The sequence below is a fragment of the Ursus americanus genome, chromosome 18 (assembly GCF_024610735.1).
Source record: "Ursus americanus isolate L20-20 chromosome 18, mUrsAme1.1.p, whole genome shotgun sequence".
Lineage (NCBI taxonomy): Eukaryota > Metazoa > Chordata > Mammalia > Carnivora > Ursidae > Ursus > Ursus americanus.
Window position 1 is genome coordinate 31,918,486 of NC_142144.1, and position 20,196 is coordinate 31,938,681.

General features: G+C 51.3%; 1 protein-coding gene across 5 annotated transcripts in view; it reads left to right on the forward strand.

Annotated features, from left to right (window-relative positions):
• Positions 1 to 20,196, forward strand: part of TBC1D2 (TBC1 domain family member 2) — a 55,445-nt gene extending 35,249 nt beyond the window's left edge. For all 5 annotated transcript variants that reach the window (XM_045780332.2, XM_087869534.1, XM_045780336.2 and 2 more), the window contains 7 exons: positions 1,195 to 1,305; positions 6,866 to 7,053; positions 8,105 to 8,581; positions 12,210 to 12,330; positions 14,310 to 14,495; positions 15,233 to 15,354; positions 16,042 to 20,196. In XM_045780332.2, coding sequence (XP_045636288.2) covers positions 1,195 to 1,305; positions 6,866 to 7,053; positions 8,105 to 8,581; positions 12,210 to 12,330; positions 14,310 to 14,495; positions 15,233 to 15,354; positions 16,042 to 16,249 — 1,413 coding nt within the window. In that variant the 3' untranslated portion in view covers positions 16,250 to 20,196. The remainder of the gene's footprint in view (positions 1 to 1,194; positions 1,306 to 6,865; positions 7,054 to 8,104; positions 8,582 to 12,209; positions 12,331 to 14,309; positions 14,496 to 15,232; positions 15,355 to 16,041) is intronic.

Here is a 20,196-nt window from a genome sequence, read left to right on the forward strand (position 1 = left end):
AGTGGGAGCAGAAGGGGTTGAGCTTCAGCTAGTGAATGTCCCGGCATTTCAAGTGTAGCGGTGAGCGTGCACTGTGCATTGCTTCTGTAATGTCCGTCCCAGCAGAATGACGGTTGAGAGCCAGTGCTGTGGCTGCTCCTTTCTGAGGCTCCGGCTCCTGCTTGAGCCTCCCCAGTGCTTGGCCAGCTTCTCCTCGAATGCTCTAGGCACAGAGATGCACATCACAGCATTATTCATAATCAAAAAGCAACCAAAAGCACTCAGGGCCCAAATAAAAAATAACAGGGGAAGGATTATAACTAATGTATAGTAAATTCACCCAACAGAATAGTCATCAGACATTAAAAATAATCATTGGCAAGCTTATGTAATATAGAGTACAGTTGACCCTTGAACAACACGGGTTTGAACTGCACGGGTCCACTTACAGGCAGATTTTTTCTGATAAATACTGTATAGTAATGTTAATGTATTTTCTTTATAATTTTCTTAGTATTTTCTTTTCTCTAGCTTACTTTATCGTAAGAATACAGTATATACCACACATAGCATCTGAAATGTGTGCTGATTGGCTCTTTTTGTTCTCAGTAAGTCTTCAGTTAATGGTAGGTGATTAGCATTTAAATTGAGGGGGGTAGTCAAAAGTTATATACAGATTTTGGACTGTGCGACAGGGGTGGAGTTCAGCGCCCCTAACCCCAGTGTTGTTGAAGGGTCAACTGCATTTACAAGGTGACATTAAGTAAAAAATTTTCCACCCAAAATTGTTCAGTATGATTGCAAATATGTGACAACATTTTAAAACCAACACTACTTGGATATTTGTTTCTTTTGGTCTCTATACTTAGTGTTATGACACATGTTACCTCAGGTCATCTCCCAGTTGCCCAGTGGAGTAGTATTTGCCCCTTTTACAGATGAGAAAGCAGAGTCAGAGTTGTTCAGTGAAGCCTCCCAGCCAGGAAGTCAGAACCACAACTTGAACTCCAGGCTTGATGCCCTCTCTACCATATCATGCTGGATCAAGATTAGTGAAGGGGGCTGTCTGCAATACTACTTCTTTTAGAATTTCTTCTCTTCTGTTGTCATTCTTAGAAATGTCTAAAGGAAGAAAGAGTTGGAAGCTCGTTTGAGGGTGGGGGTGAGGGAGATGTTTATGGTGCAACTCCTCAAATGCTTTGCCCTCTTCTCCAGGATGACATGGAAGCATATCGGACCCAGAACCGCTTCCTCAACTCTGAGATCCACCAGGTCACAAAGATCTGGAGACGGGTGGCTGAAAATGAGAAAGCCCTCCTGATGAAGGTAAGAGGCAGAGTCTATCTCCATGCCCATGCCCAGCCACCCTTCTGTCCCTCACCTTCTCACCCCTGTATCCGTCTGTCCACATCATCTGCGCTACCTCTGGGCTGTGCCCTTTACAAGCTGCCTTTCCAGCTGCAGGCATCTGGGCTCTGACTGCTGATTGCTGCTTCTGACCACAGCAGTGCAGAGGAAGAGGCAGGTAGCCATTGTTCATCTCCCCTCCCAGCTAGAGCAACTTCCAGAGGATTCAAAGGGCTGCTACTATTCCCCTCCCCCCTTCATTTTTCTCTTTTTTTCCCCATTTGGGAGTCAGATATTAAAGATTAGACATTCCAAAACAACTGCATATGTGGGGAAATTAGAAGGTGGCTATGCACATCCAGGGAAAGGCTCAGAAAAGACTTGAGAGCTTAAGTTTACACCTTAGGCTACCCTTGGCACAGAGACAGCCTATAACAATCAAAAAACAAAAATTTTTTCTCACATTGGGAGAACCTGATTTCTAGTGTTCAGATGTCCAGCTTTCTACAAAAAAAAAAAAAAATCTCAAGGCTTGCAAAGACACATGAAAGTATGGCGCATTTGAAGGAAAAACATAAATCAGTAGAACCTGCCCCTGAAAAAGACCTGGTACTCGATCATACTAGACAAAGACTTTATTTTTTTTTTAAAGATTATTTGTTTATTTATTTGACAGAGAGAGACAGCCAGCGAGAGAGGGAACACAAGCAGGGGGAGTGGGAGAGGAAGAAGCAGGCTCCCAGCGAAGCAGGGAGCCCGATGTGGGGCTCGATCCCAGGACCCTGGGATCATGACCTGAGCCAAAGGCAGACGCCTAACGACTGAGCCACCCAGGCGCCCCTAGACAAAGACTTTAAAACAGTTGTCTTAAAGATGCTCAGTGAACTAAAGGAAGATATGGAGAGTCAAGAAAGCAATGTATGAACAAAAGAGAAATATCAATAAAGAGTTAGAAAACATACAAACAAACAAAATTCTGGAACTGAAAAAGTACAATAACTGAAACGAAAGATTCACTAGAGGTATTCAAAGGCAGATTAAAGTAGGCAGAAGGAATCAGTGGACTTGAAGATTGGACAGTGGAAATTATTCAGTCTGAGAAACAGAAAGAAAAAGCTTGAAGAAAAGTGAACAGAGCCTAAGTGATTTGTGAGACACCATTAAGCAGACCAACATACCCATTATAGTATGGAAGTCCCAGAAGGAGAAGAAAGAAAGAAAGGGGAAAGAGAATATGAGAAGAAGTAAAGGCTGACAACTTCCCAAATTTGATGAAGACATGAATAAAAACAGCCAGGAAGCTCAACAAACTTCGAGTAAGATAAACTCAAAGAAACCCAGACTGAGACACATTATAATCAGTCTTTTGAATGCCAACTACAAAGAGATTGCTTGAAAGCAGATAGAGAAGCAACTCCTCACACACAAGGAATCTTCAAGAACATTATGAGAGGATTTCTCATCAGAAACTTTGGAGGCCAGAAGACAGTGGGCCAATATATTCAAAGTGCTAAAATAAAAAACAAACAAACAAAAAACTGAACCAAGAGTTTGTATCTGGCAAAAATTTCTTCCAAAAATGAGGGAGAAATTAAGACATTTTTGGAGAAAGAAAAGTTGAGAAACTTTGTTTCTACTACATCTGCCCTACAAAAAATGCTTAGACAGGGATGCCTGGGTGGCTCAGCCAGTTAAGTGTCTGCCTTTGGCTCAGGTCATGATGCCAGGGGCCTGAGATCAAGTCCTGCATCGGGCTCCTTGCTCGGTGGGGGGTGGGGGGGAGCCTGCTTCTCCTACTGCCTACTGCTGCCCCTGCTTGTGCTTACTCTCTCTCTCTGACAAAAAAAAAAAAAAAGAAAGAAAAAGAAAAAAGTGCTTAGACAGTCCTGGAGACTGTGAGGGAAGGACTAGACAGTAACTCAGAGGTGTATGAAGAAACAAAAATCTGAGTAGTGGTAAATACATGGACAATTGCAAAACCTAGTATTATGGTAAACGTGGTTTGTAATTCCACTTTTGTTTTCTACGTGATTTAAGAGTAATACATTTTTAAAAATATGATTAATCTAAAAGCTAGTATTATTACAACTTTGTTTTGTAACTTCACATTTTGTTTTCTATCTAATTTCAGTAATCAATGCATTTAAAAGAATTATTCATGTTTCAGGGCTCACAATGTATAAAGATGTAATTTTGTGACAACCATCAAAAGGGTAGCAATGGAACTATAAAAGAACAGAGTTTCTGCATGTTATTGAAGTTAAGCTGCTATAAATTCAAATTAGAATGTTATAACTTTAGAATTTTAAATTAATCCGTATGGTAGCCACAAAGAAAATAGCTATAGAATGTACACAAAAGGAAATGAAATGGGAATTTAAGCATTTCAAGACAAACTAACATACAAAAGAGGCAATAATGCAGGAAATGATGGACAAAAATGGTATGAGGCATAGAAAGCAAATAGCAAAAGGATAGAAGTCTCTTCTTATCAATAATTTAAATGTAAATGGAATAAACTCTCCAATTAAAAGACAGAGATTGGCAAAATGAATAAAAACTCATGGTCAAACTATATGCTGTGTACAAGAGACTCATTTTAGATCCAAAGACACAAATGGATTGAAAGTGAAAGGATAGAAAAAAGATATTCCATGCAGAGGGCAGGGTGGCTATATCAGACAAAAGAGACTTTAAATTTTTTTTTAATTACAAGAGACCAAAAAAGACATTATATGTTAATAAAAGGTTCATTACAGTGAGAAGATACAACAGTTATAAACATTTACACACCTGATAACAGACCAGCAAAATACATGAAACACAAGCTAATAGAACTGAAAGGAAAAGTAGATAATTCTACGATAATAGTGGGAGACTTTAGTACCCCCACTCTCAATAATGGTTAAAACAACCAGACAGAAGATAAGTAAGGAACTAGAGGCCTTGAACAACACGGTAAACCAACTGGATCCAACAGGCATAGCATAGAACTCTACCCAGCGACAACAGCACACATATTCTCCTCAAGTGTATATGGGACATTTTCCAGGACAAGCCATATATTAGGTCACAAATTCTGTCTCAGTAGATTTAAAAAGACAGATGCCATGCTAAGCATCTTCTCCAACTGCAACAGGATGAAATTAGAAATCAGTATTGGAAGCAAAACTAGAAAATTCACAAACTAGTGAAAATTGAACAACATACTTTTCAACGATGAATCAAAGAAGATATTACAAGAGAAATTAGAAAATACTTAAAAAGGAAAATGAAAAAGAAAACATAACGTACCAAAACTTAGAGGACAGAGCAAAAGCAGTGCCAAAGAGGACATTTATAGCCATAAACTTACTTACTTAAACCTACTTTAAAAAACAAGAAAGATCTCAAATAAACAACCTAACTTTACAACTTGAGGAACTAGAAAAAGAAGAACTAAACCCAAAGCTAGCTGGTGGAAGGAAATAATAAAGATTAGAGCGGAAATCAATGAAATAGATAACAGAAAAATAATAGAAAATCAATGAAACCAAAAGTTGATTTTTTGAAAAGATGGTCAAAACTGACAAACCTTGAGCTAGGTGGACTAAGGAAAAAAGGAGAGAGGACTCAAAATGAGAAATGAAAGTGGGGGCATTACTACTGATTCTGCAGAAACTAAAAGGATTATAAGAGTACTATGAACAGGGGCACCTGGGGGGCTCAGTCGGTTAAGCGTCTGCCTTCAGCTCAGGTCATGATCCCAGGGTCCTGGGATTGAGCCCCATTTCGGGCACCCTGCTCGGCAGAGAGCCTGCTTCTCCCTCTCCCTCTGCCTGCTGCTCTGCCTACTTGTGCTCTCTATCTCTCTGTCAAATAAATAAATAAAATCTTTAAAAAGAAAGAGTATTATGAACAATTATATACCAACAAATTGCATCACCAGATGAAATGGATAAATCCCTAGAAACACAAAGCCTGCCAAGACTAAATCACGAAGAAATAAAAATCTGAATAAACCTATAACTAGTAAGGAGATTGGATTAGCAATCAAAAATCTCTCAACAAAGAAAAGCCCTGGACCTGACGGCTTTACTGGTGAATTCAACCGAACATTTAAAGAAGAACAAGAGGCCTTCTCAGACTTTTCAAGGAGGGTGTATGCAGACTAGTGAGGGAGTCAAACAGAATCAAGATGCAGTTGGGCATATAGGATTCTTTGGGGCCCAAAGGGAGGAAGAAAGTCAGGGAGGGCTTCCTGGTGGGGGTACCTTCTAGAGCTAAGTCCTAAAAGTGAGTTAGTATTATCCAGGCAAACAGAGTAGAGAAAGGCCGTCCAAGAAAAAAGAGAGCATGGTCAAGACCTGTGAACTGAAGGCAGGAGGAAGGTGGGGAGGTTGGAGGGGAAGAACTTTGGGAAATTCTCTGAGGAAACTGGGAGTTGTAGAAGGGTTTTGAGTGGGGAGGTCTTCAATCAGACTCATGTTTTGAGAAAGCTGGGGGCTCAGTGGGCTTGCGGAGGTAGGCCAGGGAGCACAGAGACTTGGGAGTCTGTAGCAGAAGTGCCTGAGAAGAGTACTGGGAGGGGACTCGGGAAGTAGCCTTGGTGGCAGAAGGACGCAGATGTGAGAGCCAGCTGGAGTGGGGAGGAGAGCAGGCTCACCTAATGGCCTGGAGTTGGTGCTCGGCCAACGTTTGGAGATGGTAACCCGGGCAGGCCTGCAACAGAATGGCAGCCTTGGCCAGAAGGCTCACATTCTGCCACCCCAGGATGAGACAGGAGCCAGGCTGGCCCAGAGGTCACGGCAATGCCCTGAGGCTGATTTTCCCTGTCCAGCTTTTACACAGAAGGAAAGTGGGCCCAGGAAAATTACCTGACTTGCTCGGCACACCTGGCTTATGGAAAGAGAAAAACAAAAGTTCAAGACAGGGCCAGGGAGTATGCGGCTTCGAAGGCCACTGGTGGGAGAGAGGTCGTGTGTCCGAGGCATGGAAAGAGCTGATATCGCCGAAGCAGAAGGGACAGGGGCAGGTCCAGAGCCATGTGGCCATCTCCTGGTAGTGCTCGGTAGGACCCCCTACAGAGAGCTGCTCTAGGCCAGGTACCCTGGGAGGGGCTTTACACACATCCACTCACCTAATCCTAGAGTCCTGGGACAGACTCTATTATTTCCATTGTTTAGATGAAGAAGCTAAGGCACAGAGAGGTTAAGTAACTTGCCGTAGGTCCTCCAGCCAGCAGTGGCTGAAGCAGGATGGGACTTGCAGTCCCCAGCAAGAACCCGCACTGCCCCTGCCCCCCTCTCCCCTCTCTTCTGAATCCAGCTGCAGCCCTGGGTCTGGCTCTCTTGCCTGGAGCCTCTTCTGCCTTGCGATAGACCCTTGGGTTTGGAGCCTGTCTCCTTTCCCTTAGACGATGGGCTGGGGGTGGGAAGGGGATGGGAGATGAGGCTGGAGAAGGGCTTGGCTGCCTACAGCTACTCAGGCCTCTCGGGGCGGGGGGTTGGGGGGCCAAGCCCAAGCAGGTGGCCTGACAGCCCCACCCCGCCCTCCACAGTGTGCCTACCTCCAAGCCAAGAACTGCCAGGTGGAGAGCAAGTACCTGGCTGGGCTGCGGAGGCTGCAGGAGGCCGCGGGGGGTGAGGCCACCGAGAGCTCAGAGTTGCTGCGGCAGCTCACCCAGGAGGCGCTGCAGTGGGAGGCCGGGGAGGCCTCGGCCGACGGCGTGGAGCTGAGCCCCATCAGGTGAGCCCAGCAGCCAGCGAGGGCGGGTTTTGGTCTACGTGACCTGAGGGTCCCCAACCGCCCTGGGGCTGGCTCCTGCTGACCACTACACATCGTTTACCTTCTCGTGTCTTCGGATAAAGGAGCATGTGCTTGGGATGAGCCCATAATGCGGTTGAGGTGATGCAGGCTCAGAGGAGGCCGGCCCTTGCCCAAGGTCACGCAGCATATCATGCAGCTGACCTGGCTCTGCCTCTAGAGCTCCATTTCTTCCACTTCCCTAGGCTGCCTCCTGGAGGTGTTTGTCAGGGTCGGGGGAGGAGGGGAGTCAAGCCAGCTGCCTTCCCTGAGCCAAGTCCTTGCTGAGCGCAGTGAACACGGGCAGTTAAATATAACAGAAGGGGCTGTGGCTGGGGTCCAAAGGCCCCCGGCAGCTGGGTGGCCCAGAGTCCAGACCAGGCTCTCTCACCGTGTGACCTTGGACAAGTCACTTTACCTTTGTGGGCGACATATTCAGCCTCCATCACATATGGGCCAAGATCCCTGCTTTGCAGGATCAGTAGGACTAGTGAGACAGCACGTGCAGAGCACGCCGTAAGGGTGAGTAACTGTGGAATCAGTGCAAGGCCGTCTGGAATGGACCCCAGCTCTCCCACCCTGCTTGTCATTGATGCTGTCTGCTCCCCATCCATCCTTGGGCTTACTCTCTGTGCAGGTGGGATTCTATATGGGCAGTGCTGACTCCTTGAGCCTAAGGCTTCATGGAGTAATAAGAGGGTCCTTTATATTTGCAGAGAATGCACTCACGATGCACTTACTGTGTGCCAGGCACTGTCTAGGCCCCCAGCATTTTACAACAGAGGAGGTCAGTGGGTCTTCATGAGGCAGAGCAGGGGTTCTTCTACCCATTGTAAAGATAAGCAAACCGAAGTTCAGAGAACTGAAGTGACCCGTCCAAAGCTGCATGGCTAACCCACAGTGAAGCCCAGGCAGGAACCTGCCCACCCCCACCCTGTCCCTTATCTGGGGAAGGGCTCTGCAAAGTGCTGCTAACGTAGGCTTTTGCTGGCAGTGAGTATGATGAGTATGGCTTCCTGACGGTGCCCAACTACGAGATGGAAGACCTGAAGCTGCTGGCCAAGATCCAGGCCCTGGAAGTGCACTCCCACCACCTGCTGGCCCATGAGGCCGTGGAGCGGCCACTGCGGGAGCGCTGGGCTGCCCTGGGTGATCTTGCACCCTCGGTTGAGCTCAAGCAGCTGCTGCGGGCGGGTGTGCCCCGAGAGCACCGGCCGCGTGTCTGGAAGTGGCTGGTCCAGCTCCGTGTCCGGCATCTGCAGAGCCCCGGCCACTACCAGGAGCTGCTGAGCCGGGGCCAGGTCCGCGAGCACCCCGCTGCCCGGCAGATCGAGCTGGACCTGAACCGTACCTTCCCCAACAACAAGCACTTCACCTGTCCCACCTCCACCTTCCCTGACAAGCTACGCCGGGTGCTGCTGGCCTTCTCCTGGCAGAACCCCACCATCGGCTACTGCCAGGGCCTGAACAGGTAAGCATCACAACCCTAGTGAGGGCGCAAGGTTCTTTAGAGCACCCCTCTGTCTCTTCGGAGTCTCCCAAGAACCTGGAGAGGTGAGTCCAGGAGGCTTGATTCCCACCATACGGATGGGGACAACATGGACATGTTCAAGACGGGGACAAGGACAGGTTCAAGACGGAGGGGCTCCTCATGCTGTGCTCTCTCCTTTGACTTGTGCTCAGGGCGGTGCCACTTATATGGAAAGCCTTGTGAATGGTCCCCTGGAATTTTGTAGTGCACAGCTCAGCTCACATATTGCAGAGCTGTGTGGTCAAGGATCATTTACTTTAAACAAAACCCATTCAAGGGAGCCCAAGAAAGAGAGAATTGGTAAATGTCACAGGGGAAGCTCATAAAAGCCAGGAAAAGAAAATAGAGGACAACACCAGATGGTCATTAGAAACTAAGGCATCTCCTCTCTCCAGCAGGGTCACAGCACTACAAAACCCCAGAGGTGCCGTGGGGACAAGTCCCGGGGGGGGGGGTGGCACCACAGTCCTGCTCTGCAGCCCTCTGGGGCCACACCATCTCTGGCCTCTCTAGCTCTAGATGTCTGCTTCCTTTTCTCAGCAGACCAGCCTCTGTCCGTCACTCCTTGGACATTTCGGGCCCGTCGAGGCTGTCCGAATGGAGACCTCGGCCCCTGTGTCTGGAGCTTTCTCAGCAAGTCTTCCCACTTGTCGACACCCTCGTGTCCCAGGACAAAATTCCTAAAGGAAGGAACGTGATTGGCCCATCCCAGATTCATTTCTGCTTCTGGTCCCACAGCAGGATGGAAGAGATTGGGGGTGGAGGTGGGGTGCGGTGGGGTGGGGTGACCTACTAGGGCTGCCCCCTCCAGTACCTCAGGACTCTCGTGGATGTCCCCCTGCTATCTCCATAGAGGTTAAATAATTTCAGATATTCCCCAAAGCAAGTTTCAACTCAATTTAATTTAAATTCGCATCTACTCAAGCAGAATTTACATAAGACATTCTGCTTCCCTCATAGGTGGTGTGTGACATTTATTTAACACAGAATAAACATTCAGAGAGTCCCCACTCAAATTTGAATGATTCCTAAGGGTAGAGATTTTTGATACTGATTTCCAGCCTAAATTGGATGAAGTTGAGCGTATATACATGTTCAGTTACTGGAAATCCAGAGTTAAACCATAGCACAGCTAATCTAAGCTGGAGGGACGGGGAAATCCTCTAGCAGGAAGGGTCTTCAGATAAACCTCCCAGAAGGAAAGAAGCTTCTGCCTGTGTGGAAAAAGGCACCACGAAGCCTGGGGAGGGGTATGTAGGAAAAACAGACGAGAGAGGGGGGTGGCACCCCCCTTCTTCAACTCTTCCTCTGAATGCTTTTGTTCTTTTGTTTTTGTTTTTGTTTTTACTGATAATTGGTGTTTTGGCAACTATTCATATTATTGCTTAAAATCGGAGGTTACCTGTACTGGGAAGAGCCCCGTCACATGTGGAGGGGGGGCAATTAAACCCCCACCCTGCGGGCCCCTTTCACTTGTCTGAGTGCCGCCATCTAGTGGCATCCAGCAGAACTGCGTGCATGGTGTCAGAAGACAGACCTTGGCTTCTGTGCAACAAATCAGCCTGTTCAGGGGATGACAGATATCATAGTAATGATACAGTGCTAATTTAGGGCAAAAACTTTAAAGCCAATTCTCATTAAAATATAAGTGGAGTGCATTAGAAGTAGATGGCTTTTTTCCCCCACATCACCACACTCCGTCCTTTGCAAACCCACTTGAGCCTGAATGTCTTAGATTGGAGTCTGGCTGCAGCCCTGAGCAGTTGGTAGGCCCTAGTTGGTACCAGCAGCCTCTCACTACTGACCTTTCAATGTGTGCAGAAATCTATGCTGGTGCCGGCAGCCAGGTCCTGGACTGAGCACGTCCTGAGGCTCCAGTGGGATGGGGTAGTATGGAGAGAACAGCAGGCTGGACTTGGGGAGCCCTGGGTTCTGTCTCCACTCTGCTACCAACTGACCGTGTGACCCTGAGCAAGTGACTTCTGCTTTCCAGGACTCGGTCTTCCCAACTCTGCAATAAGTTTATCTAGACCAGGGATGACCAGTAGGAAGCACCTGCCTGGAGCCTTGTCTTCTGAGTTTCTGCGGCAGCCTCCAAAGTCAGTGGGAAAGAGCACAATAATTATTTAGTTATGTCTGCCCTGGACATAGACAAAGGGGAGTGTTGTCATGATTCACTAGTTATGTCTGCCCTGGCATAGACAAAAGAGAATGGTGGCCAGTGTTTCACATATTTGCTATCCCTGAACTAAATGACCTCAGAAGGCCCCCTTCCCCAGCCTTAAGAGGGCAGAGCTTCCTATTTCCCAAGAGACCTGTGACCCTTCCTTTCATCCCCTCAGCTCAGACTCAGGAGGGTTTGTACAGATATTTCAGCCAGAGTGGAAAGAAATTCCTTCCCAATCTACTGGGGAGAGAAAAGGGGTCTCTTTTTTCTTTTGAGAATTAACCCTGTTTCTTTAAACAGTGTGAACCTCAGAAGAGGTTGGAGATCACGAATCCAGTCTAGTAAGAGCCCAGAGAAGGACAAATAGCTGGACAATGAAATGTGTTAAGCCCGTCAGGAGTGTGAGGCTTCACAGTGCTATAAGGGGGCATCTCCCTAAGGGTGTTCAGTGGGTGCACTGTACAAAAGGGGCTCCATAGCCCCACTGGACAGCCTTGGGTTAGTCACATGAGGTTTTGTCACTGCAGAATTTCTAAGATGTCCTATACCATCAGCCTCTAAAAGGGGGCTAGAGTGTGTAGCTTTTCCCAAACAGTTTTTGATTTGGGACCTTGTGTTCACCGAGCATCTTGAGAGACCACTGCATTTTGGGAAATGTATTCCTGGGTGAGACCTGCCAGGAAAGATGGGAGAAGTAGAGAAAACAATACTTCTAGGACGAAATCCCCATCAGCACTGTGGGTTTTTTCCTTTCTTAGCATGGTCTCATTAGAGCCTCATGATAACCTTGGGGGGAGTTCAGGAAGCAAAGGAGAGAACGAATTCTGTGTGGTGAGCGCCTGCTGTATGCCGGCTAGCTAGAAAGGCACTGTAGGTCTGCCTTCTCGCTCAAAATGCCACACAGCCCCGGGGAGTGGGGATTGTTAATCCCACTTCACGGATGATGAAAGTAAGGCTCCGAGATGTTAGCACACTTGTCAAGATCTCAAAGCCTGTGGATATTAAGATGAGGATAGCTGACGTCCACAAAGCACTCACTGCATGTCAGGTACTGTGCTGGGCATTGATCTCGTGTTAACTTCATTCATCCTCATAACAGTCCTGGGAGTATGATGAGGAGGCTGAGCCTCAGAGAAGTTTAGGAACTTGCCCGGGATCATCCAGCCAGAATTCATACCTAGGCGATGGGACTCCAGAGCCCCTCCCTAGAGACTGAGATCTCCCCATTGCTCTGGAAATGCCCTCTGTAATCCTCCCCCAAAGCATGTGCATCTCACCCCAGGTGCCAGAACACTAGTCTGGTTAGAGAGTAGGGTTGGGAGCCAGGGACCTACCCCCGTCACCCTCTGCCTGGCTGCAGCTTCTACACATCTTCCCAGGCCTTCTTTCCTCCCGTTCCAGACTGGCGGCCATCGCTCTGCTCGTCCTGGAGGAGGAAGAGAGTGCCTTCTGGTGTCTGGTGGCCATTGTGGAGACCATCATGCCGGCTGATTACTACAGCAAGACGCTGACGTCATCCCAGGTGAGCAGGGCCGGGAGGGACGGGACTTAGAGGCCATGCAGGTTGGTGCCCCTTAAGTGGTTCCTTCAAGCCAGTGAATCTCAGAAGAATCAGGAAGCTCTCAGGCCTCCATTTCTCCTTCTGTACAGGGGCCAGTCACCTCTCCCTGGGACTCCTGGGAAGTTCCAGTGAGCTGATGGCCTTTAGAGTTGTGGGAGCCCTGCCCACGGGGTAGATTATTGTTATTCCAGTGATGACACCCCATCATGAGAAATGGTTGGGGGGGGGGTTGTTTGGTTGGTTTTTGTTTTGTTTTGTTCTTTTCAGAAATGGTTTCTTGGGGAGGGAAGGAGAAGAAAATCTAGAATCTCTCGCTTTTTGCCGGTAAAGAATTTCAAAACAGAGGTCAGGGGGTGGAAGTGGGACTCAGGGTGGGAGGTGGAGACAAGTCTTTGCACACCTCGTCATGGCCTCCCGAGAAGCACAGCAGCCTCCACTCTTCCCGCCCAGCGGCCCTCTCACTCTGAGTGCCGGCCACCCCAGAGTCCAGCACAGCCAAGTGTGGGGCCCGCCCCTCCCCCAGCCAGTTGCATGGCCTTGCCACATCCCCTCTCTCAGCCCCTGGTTTGTCTGCTTTGGGATGGGAGTACTTCTGGGGCGTGATGATAGGTGCATCCGCACTGTCTGCTTCGTGCAGAGAGGCCATCCAGAGGGGACTTTCTCATTTCCCACCCCAAACCTACCAAGTCATTTCCTGCCCGCCCACCCTGTTCCTCTCCTATTATGATCGCCCAACACTGATTCCTCCTGTGGGACACCCACCTAGGCGGGGAGGTCAGCAGAAAGGTGGGTGTCCGACGTGAAGGAGGGAGGTCAGGACTGGAGATGGAGACTGAGGAGTCAACAGGAAATAGGTGCTGAATCAGGAAGGGAGGCCCAACCTCACAGTGGCTCGAGGGGCGGCTCATTTTTCCCAGAGAATGACAAAGCTGAAGTCGCCTTCAAGCTCTCTGCTCTGCCATCCCTCCCATAGTGCTTTCAGCCCCCTGCTCAGGGTCCCACGACAGCCGTACCACCTCCGACACTGTGGCCGTGGTCCCGGCTGGAAGAAGCAGGTGCAAGGAGGGGGCTGGCTCCACCTCCCACGGCTTTCCCGCCCAGTGGGTGCTGCTTACACCTTATTGGTCAGAACCGTGTCACATGGCATCTCTCCCTACAAGGCAAGCTGGGAAATGTTTCATATTTTACTGCCATGCTGTAACGTCTCCGAAATTGAGGTGTGTTGTATAACTAGTGTGCTGTTGTGGGGTTGTTGGAGGGTTTTTTCTCGTTTTTTTAATACAGAAAATTTTGAATGTACAAAAAATAGAGAAAATAGAATATGAACCTCCATGTATCTGTCACCTAGTTTGAATAATTATCAACACAGGCACCCAACTGCTGCTCCATGTCTACTCCCACTCACTCCTGCTTGGGTGATCTTGAAATAAATCCCAGACATCATGTCGGTAAATCTGTGAGCCCTTCGGCAGGTCCGCTGGCATCTTAGGCTCAGTGAATTACCCTCGGTCTTGCGCTGGACGCGCTGTGCATCTTTTGTGTCGGGCCCAAAATGAATGTGGAGAAGTGGCCGTGGTGTCAGCCGATACAAGTCTGAACTCCTGCTTGGCTTCGGGTTCAGGAGGGCAAATGGGCCAAAACACCACTGGCTAAGAACTTAGGCCACAGAGACCTCCGCACCAGAGCCCAGTGCTCTAGCCCAGAAGATTGCCGGCTGTGCTGGGAGCGGCAGAGTGCTGTGCCACCGGGCCCATCTCCTGGCCACAGGAGACTCCAGCTCCTGCAGGCGCTCCGTGCTCCCCGGGGGCGGGGGCGGTGGGGGGAGGTGGGTGCGATTCCAGGACTGTGTGTGGACGGGCTGGGTGGGAAGGGCAGGCAGGGAGGGAGGCAGCCCCTTCTCTAGGGTGGCGGCTGACAAGCCCTCTCTCCCTGGCTCCCAGGTAGACCAGCGGGTGCTGCAGGACCTCCTCTTGGAGAAGCTGCCCAGGCTGATGGCTCACCTGGGGCAGTACCGTGTGGATCTCTCCTTCCTCACCTTCAACTGGTTCCTCGTGGTCTTTGCAGACAGTCTCATCAGCAACATCCTTCTCCGGGTCTGGGACGCCTTCCTATATGAGGGCACCAAGGTAGGGCACTGTCAGGGGTGAGCAGGACAGCCCTGAGCAAGGCCCTTCAGCCCTCTGGGTCTCGGTTCTGCCCCCGGAGAACGGGAAGACGGTGCTCCCTTGTCAGGGCCGTTGTGGACCTCTCGCGGGAGCCGGCTTTGTAAACTAAAGTGCTTCGCACACGTAAGGAGAAGGGGTGGTTCTGCCTCTGAAGATGTGTCTTAAAGTTGGGGGGATTTCCTTTCTCTAGGGAAGAGGCATGACCATGATCCAGGAGGCCCATCACTATTCCCTCCGCTGCCCATCCAGTCAGCTGGGCCCCTCCTTCTCTTCCTCCAGTTTGGACTGAGCCCCATACTGGGAGGCTGGCACATGGGTGTGGTCCCCCTTTGCCCCGTACCTTTCTAGGCGACCTGGGCAGGCCTCCCTGTGACCTCCATCCCAGTCTCCCCGTGCTGGTCGGTAGCGCACCACGGTTTACAGAGCACCTCCGGGTCCGTTATTCCGTTTGATTCCCAGTGGGTCCAATAGGGTAGCACCTCACCCAGGGCCCTGGGACAAGTGAGGACAGAGCCAGGACTCAGTCCCCATGCCCAGGTTCCACGTTGTGCTCCCTCCCCCTGGGGTTTCCCCGTCTTCCCGTGCCCCTCGGCCTCCCCTCACTCAGCTTTTCAACCTATCGGGCGGGGGGTTCCTCCCCCTGGGGACTACGAGCCCCGGTCCCTGTGCCCCACCTGAGCCCCCACTTCGCCCCCCAGGTGGTATTCCGCTATGCCTTGGCCATTTTCAAGTACAACGAGGAGGAGATCCTGAGACTGCAGGACGGCCTGGAGATCTACCAGTACCTGCGCTTCTTCACCAAGACCATTTGCAACAGCCAGTGAGAGCCCACCTCTGCCCCCGCCCTGCCTGTCCAGCACTCCCATCCCCCACACATGCCCCAGGACACACAGCAGAGCGTAGGCAGCTGTGTGCTGAGTGGAGATTTGTTAGTGACACTGACCCTCCATTACAGCTTAGAAATCTCTAGGGACATTCCGCCGCCCCAGTGGTCTGTCTGCCCCTAACCACGGTATTCAAGGCCTCTATGCAGTTTCATTTCTTTCCCACCTTTTCCTGCCCCCAACACCCACGCCCGGTCATCCTGCCAAACAATTATTTGAGTTCCTAGCTCAACACCAACCTCTGGGGTTTTGGCCTTGCGGTTTCTTCTACTTAGAATGCCTCCCTGTCACCTCCACCACTGCCATCTTTGCCTGGCCAACCCCTACTCATTCTTCAAAAGTCAGCTCCCATGTCACCTCTTCCAAGAAGCCTTCCCTGATAAACCTTTCCTTACTGAGTTAGAGCTCCCATAGCCCTAAGCTTCTTCCTGCCTCAGTACACATCACTTTGGGTAGAAGTTGTCGTCTTATTTACTGTTTCCTTCCTGGAAGGTGAGCTGCCTGTGGGCAGGGGCCAAGGCCTCAGCCACATGGACAGAATGAATGGCAGGGTGCCCGGGAAGGCCCAGTGAATGCAGACCCAGTGGGGCGCTGGCTTTGGGCTAACTGTGCTCTCCCCCCAGGAAGCTGATGACCATCGCCTTCAACGACATGAACCCTTTCCCTATGAAGCAGCTGCGGCAGCTGCGGAGGGCGCACCGGGAGCGGCTGGAGGCTGAGCTGCACGAGCTGGAGCAGCTGAAGGCCGAGTACTTGGAGACGCGGAGCTCCCGGGGCCCGGCGGTGCCAGATGGTTGCACCAGTGAGGACGAGGGGGAGGGAGAGGCCTGACTTGGCCACCTGCCCTCCCCAAAGCCCTTTCTCCCCTTTGACTGTCAGACCCCCAGGAGGATGGCCGAGGAGCAGTGGTCCAGCCGGTGAGCCCCAGTACCATGTGACACTGGGCAAGTCCCTTCCCCTCTCCGGGCCTCAGTCTCCCCATCAGAACATTGTCTGCTGTGAAGCCACTGGTTAAGACTCGTGAGCACATACCCAGGGTGCCAGCCCTTCCTCACTTCTTCCTCACTTCTTCCACTTATGGGGTAACCTGGACATTCTTTAAGTTTTATCTGTATAAAACGATGTACATATTGAAAACAGTTGACAAGCTTTGGAACTTGAATGATTCCTAGTAACCAGCTGCTCCCGGGTAGGCCCAGGGCTCCAGGGTGTCCCATCACTAGGGCCTTCCCTAGCCTGGGACATCCCTGGGCTCTGTTTCTGTGGGTGTCTGTGCCCGGCCTGCCCCTCTCCTGGTTCCCTGAGGAGCTAAGGCCCTGCGCACTCAGGGTGTGCCTTCCTGGGCCTCTCTAGTGCCGGTTCTGCTCCGGCCCCGCTCCTGTCTACTGAGGCCTGTTTCCTGAGCCTTGCCCCTATGCCCTCCTTTCCTTTCACAGCCTGTTTTGGGAGGAGGGGTTCCGAGGGAAAACCCCTGCCCACGCCAAGAGGAACTTGGTGTGGGGGTTGGGTAGAGAGCCCCGGGTCAGGTGCCCAACGCCTGACCTCCCTCTGCCAGCTCCATGGGCCCAGGCAAGAAGAGTCACCTCCTCTCGGAAGAAGGAGCGGCTGGAGGGTGAGGAGAAGGTGGTGAGAGGGACGTAGCTACAGCCTGTCACCCAGTCAGGGCTGGCTCTTCTGGCACCCGCTGTGTGCCGGCACTCAGTTACAGCTCTGGGCCCTTCCTCAGCAGTCAGAGGCCTCCCCCCCTCCCCAGTCCCCTCAAGGTAGGGGGTCAAGGCTGCATAAGTGACTTTGGCCGCTCATTTTTCAGCAAACCCTTGACTGAGTCGGTACAGGCTTGCGCTGGGTAGTCTTCGGCAGGAAGGACTGGGGGTGGGGGATTCTGGCATGGAAACTTCCAGCTCTGATCTGAGGTTCCTGTCCAGGGCTAGGAAGGAGGCCACACCTGTCACTGGGGACCTTGAGGGGTTGGCTCACCAGACACCCAGTTCCCCAACGCCATGCCCCGCTACACCCTCCGGGAAAACGACGTTCCGAGTTCTTTCCTCCCACATGACGGGAGCTGCCGGCCAGTCCCCGGGCCCTGGGTCTGCCATGAGTACCCCATATAGGGTCTTGACCTTCCTCATTTTTGCTAAACTTTTACATCTGCTGCGATCCTTTCACCGCCAAATGACATCTGTGAGGCGTGAAGGTGGCCTGCGGGGTTCCTAGCTGCACCCTCAACAAGCTGGGTGCTGTACCCCTAAGGGCATCATTGGGGAGACAAGGGGGCCAGCCTCCTGGGCTCCCAGGAGGGCTAAAGGACAGGACACTGGTGCCTGGCACGGAGTAAATCACCACCACTGGCACGGAGTGGCCTTTTTATGGAGAAAGGTCACCCAGAGGGCTTCAAAAAGGCCCAAGGTTCCAGGAGAGACGGGTCCAGCCAGTCTTTCAGCTCCAGCCTTGAAATTCAAATTCCCTCCTCAGCAAAAAATAGACAATCCCAGATCAGACAGGGGCTGTCAGATAAATGACACCCCCCTCTCCCTTCTTCCTTCCCATCTCTCCCCTGCTTGCTCTCCCTGTCCTGCCTCTTTTCTCTCTTTCCTCTCCCTCCTCCTTCCCTCATCTTTCTCCCCCACCTCCTGCCCATTCTCCTCACCTTTCTTCCTTTCTCCCTCTTCCCCCTTCCTCATCTCCCCTCCCCACCCCAGGCAGAGAAGTTCTGTCCACAGCTCCGTGCCTCCTGGACTAGGGAAAGGGGTGGTGCTTTGCTGTTGACCCAGCACCCCATAACCTCTGGTTTGTACCTGGCTGCAGAATCACCTAAGCAGCTTTGAAAGGATACTGGTGCTGTGTGCCACACACAGCCTGTTGTGGGGCGTGAGCGTTCTGATACACCAGGACCGGGGCGAGGGCGGGGGGTGGGGGGAGACCACAGGACTGACCCTGGTCCGGCTTCCTCCAGCCCTGACATGAGATGCTGGAGCTGGAGCCAGGAATGAGGACTGCCTGTCCTAGAGCACTGCTCCAGGCCACGCTCAGTTTAGAAACAAGAAGATGAAGCCTCAGAGAGGTTAACTAACTTGCCCAAAGTCACACAGCCACTGAGTGGTTCAGCCATGTTCAGGCCTTGGAGGTGCTAACTGTTAAGACCAGGGAGGGTTTGTTCCAGCCCACCTCAACTTCTCTGGAGACAAAAACACCAAAGCATCCAGGGGAAAGAAGAGGCCTGGCCTATAACTTCCTGAGTGGTGTAGGGCCCCACAGGAGAGCTCCAGGGAAAGGAAAATGGAAGAACCATCCACCTGACAGGGAGGCTGTAACAGGGACTGGTGGAGGTGGGGGGCATCCCACCTGGAGAAGGTCTGTGGCTGCTGCTGCCTTCCTTCCCTCCCCCTTCTTCCCCAAGGGCGTTTGGGGCCCACCCTGGTGTCAGATTCCTGGCCCCGCACCACAGCTGTTGCCCCCCATCCCCAGGGGCTGCTGCCTTCTAGGGCTGGAGGATCTGATCCCTCACGGCCCCACCCCCCTACCCCAGGGGATGGGACCTCTCAGCTCAGTCTCTCTCTCAGACACTAGGCCCCCAGCAAGCTGCCATACGTGCCCCTGGGTAGGGGAGGGGACAGGAGTTGCCCAGGGAACCTCCCTGGGGCAATATCCCCAAGAATAAAAGGACTCCTCAAAGGAAGAGGAGGGGCCTGGAGGGAAGACTCCCCCACCTCTTCCGTCCCAAAGTGGGAGATGCACACTGACTTCTACAGAATGCCTGTACTCCACTAACTTCCCCCACACTCAGAACCTCACCCCGCAGGCACAGCTGTTCCCCCATTCTAAGTTCAGTCTCCCAGGGCACGGCCATACTGCTCAGAAAGCTCCATGTTGGGCAGGTAAATGAAGAATTTGCCACCCTTTCTCACATTCTGGTCCTGCACAAGGCATCGACCCACGCACGGCAGATTAAAGCCGGCCACACTGACACATAAGAAGGAAGGAGGTGGTGGTTTCCTGGCCTATCCCAATCAACCAAGACCCAATATAAGGTGCTGGCAGACGGGCCCAACTTTGAGGCCAAGCCTATTGTGTGGTTTTCTAACTAGGGGCCCCTGGGCAGGTCGTTCCTGCTCTGGCCTCAGTTTCCCCATGTGTGCAATTCATAAGATGGTTGGCAGAGGGTAGCCTTCCTCAAAATGACCAGGGTTAGGGGGAGAGAAGGGGCAGAAGAACAAGGACCCCCCCCACACACACATAGGTGTACAGGCATGTGCACGTGCAGCATCCCCAGAAAGGGCCCCAGGTTGTGTCTACTGCGTGGGCCTCCAGTGAACCCCAGAGGTCCCTGCCAAACCGGCCTTTCCCTAGCACAGTCCCAGCCACCCACCACCATGGCGTAGGGTGGGAAGATGCAGATACAAGGCTGGGAGGGCACATCCATGGGGCATCTAGGAAGGCTTCCTGGGGAGGTGATGAACCTGGAAGGAAGGACACCTTGGTTTAGATGGATGGAGATGCTGCCAGAAGAGACCTCCCAGCAGAGAGGAGTGTGTGCACGAAGGTACGCATGCGTGAGTGTGCGAGGGGTGGGGCACGCACCCGAGATACTGGCCCAAGCCCTAGGTGAATTAGGACATTCAGATGCCTCAGCCTTGGAAAGGTGGTGGTGCCCACCCACCCCCAGGAGTAATTAAAAATAAAGGCAATATCGAGCCATATGTATAAGGAACTCCCACTACACTGATTTCGCCATGTGCTTTTCTGAAACATCAAATATCCGACTCATCCTGATACCTGAA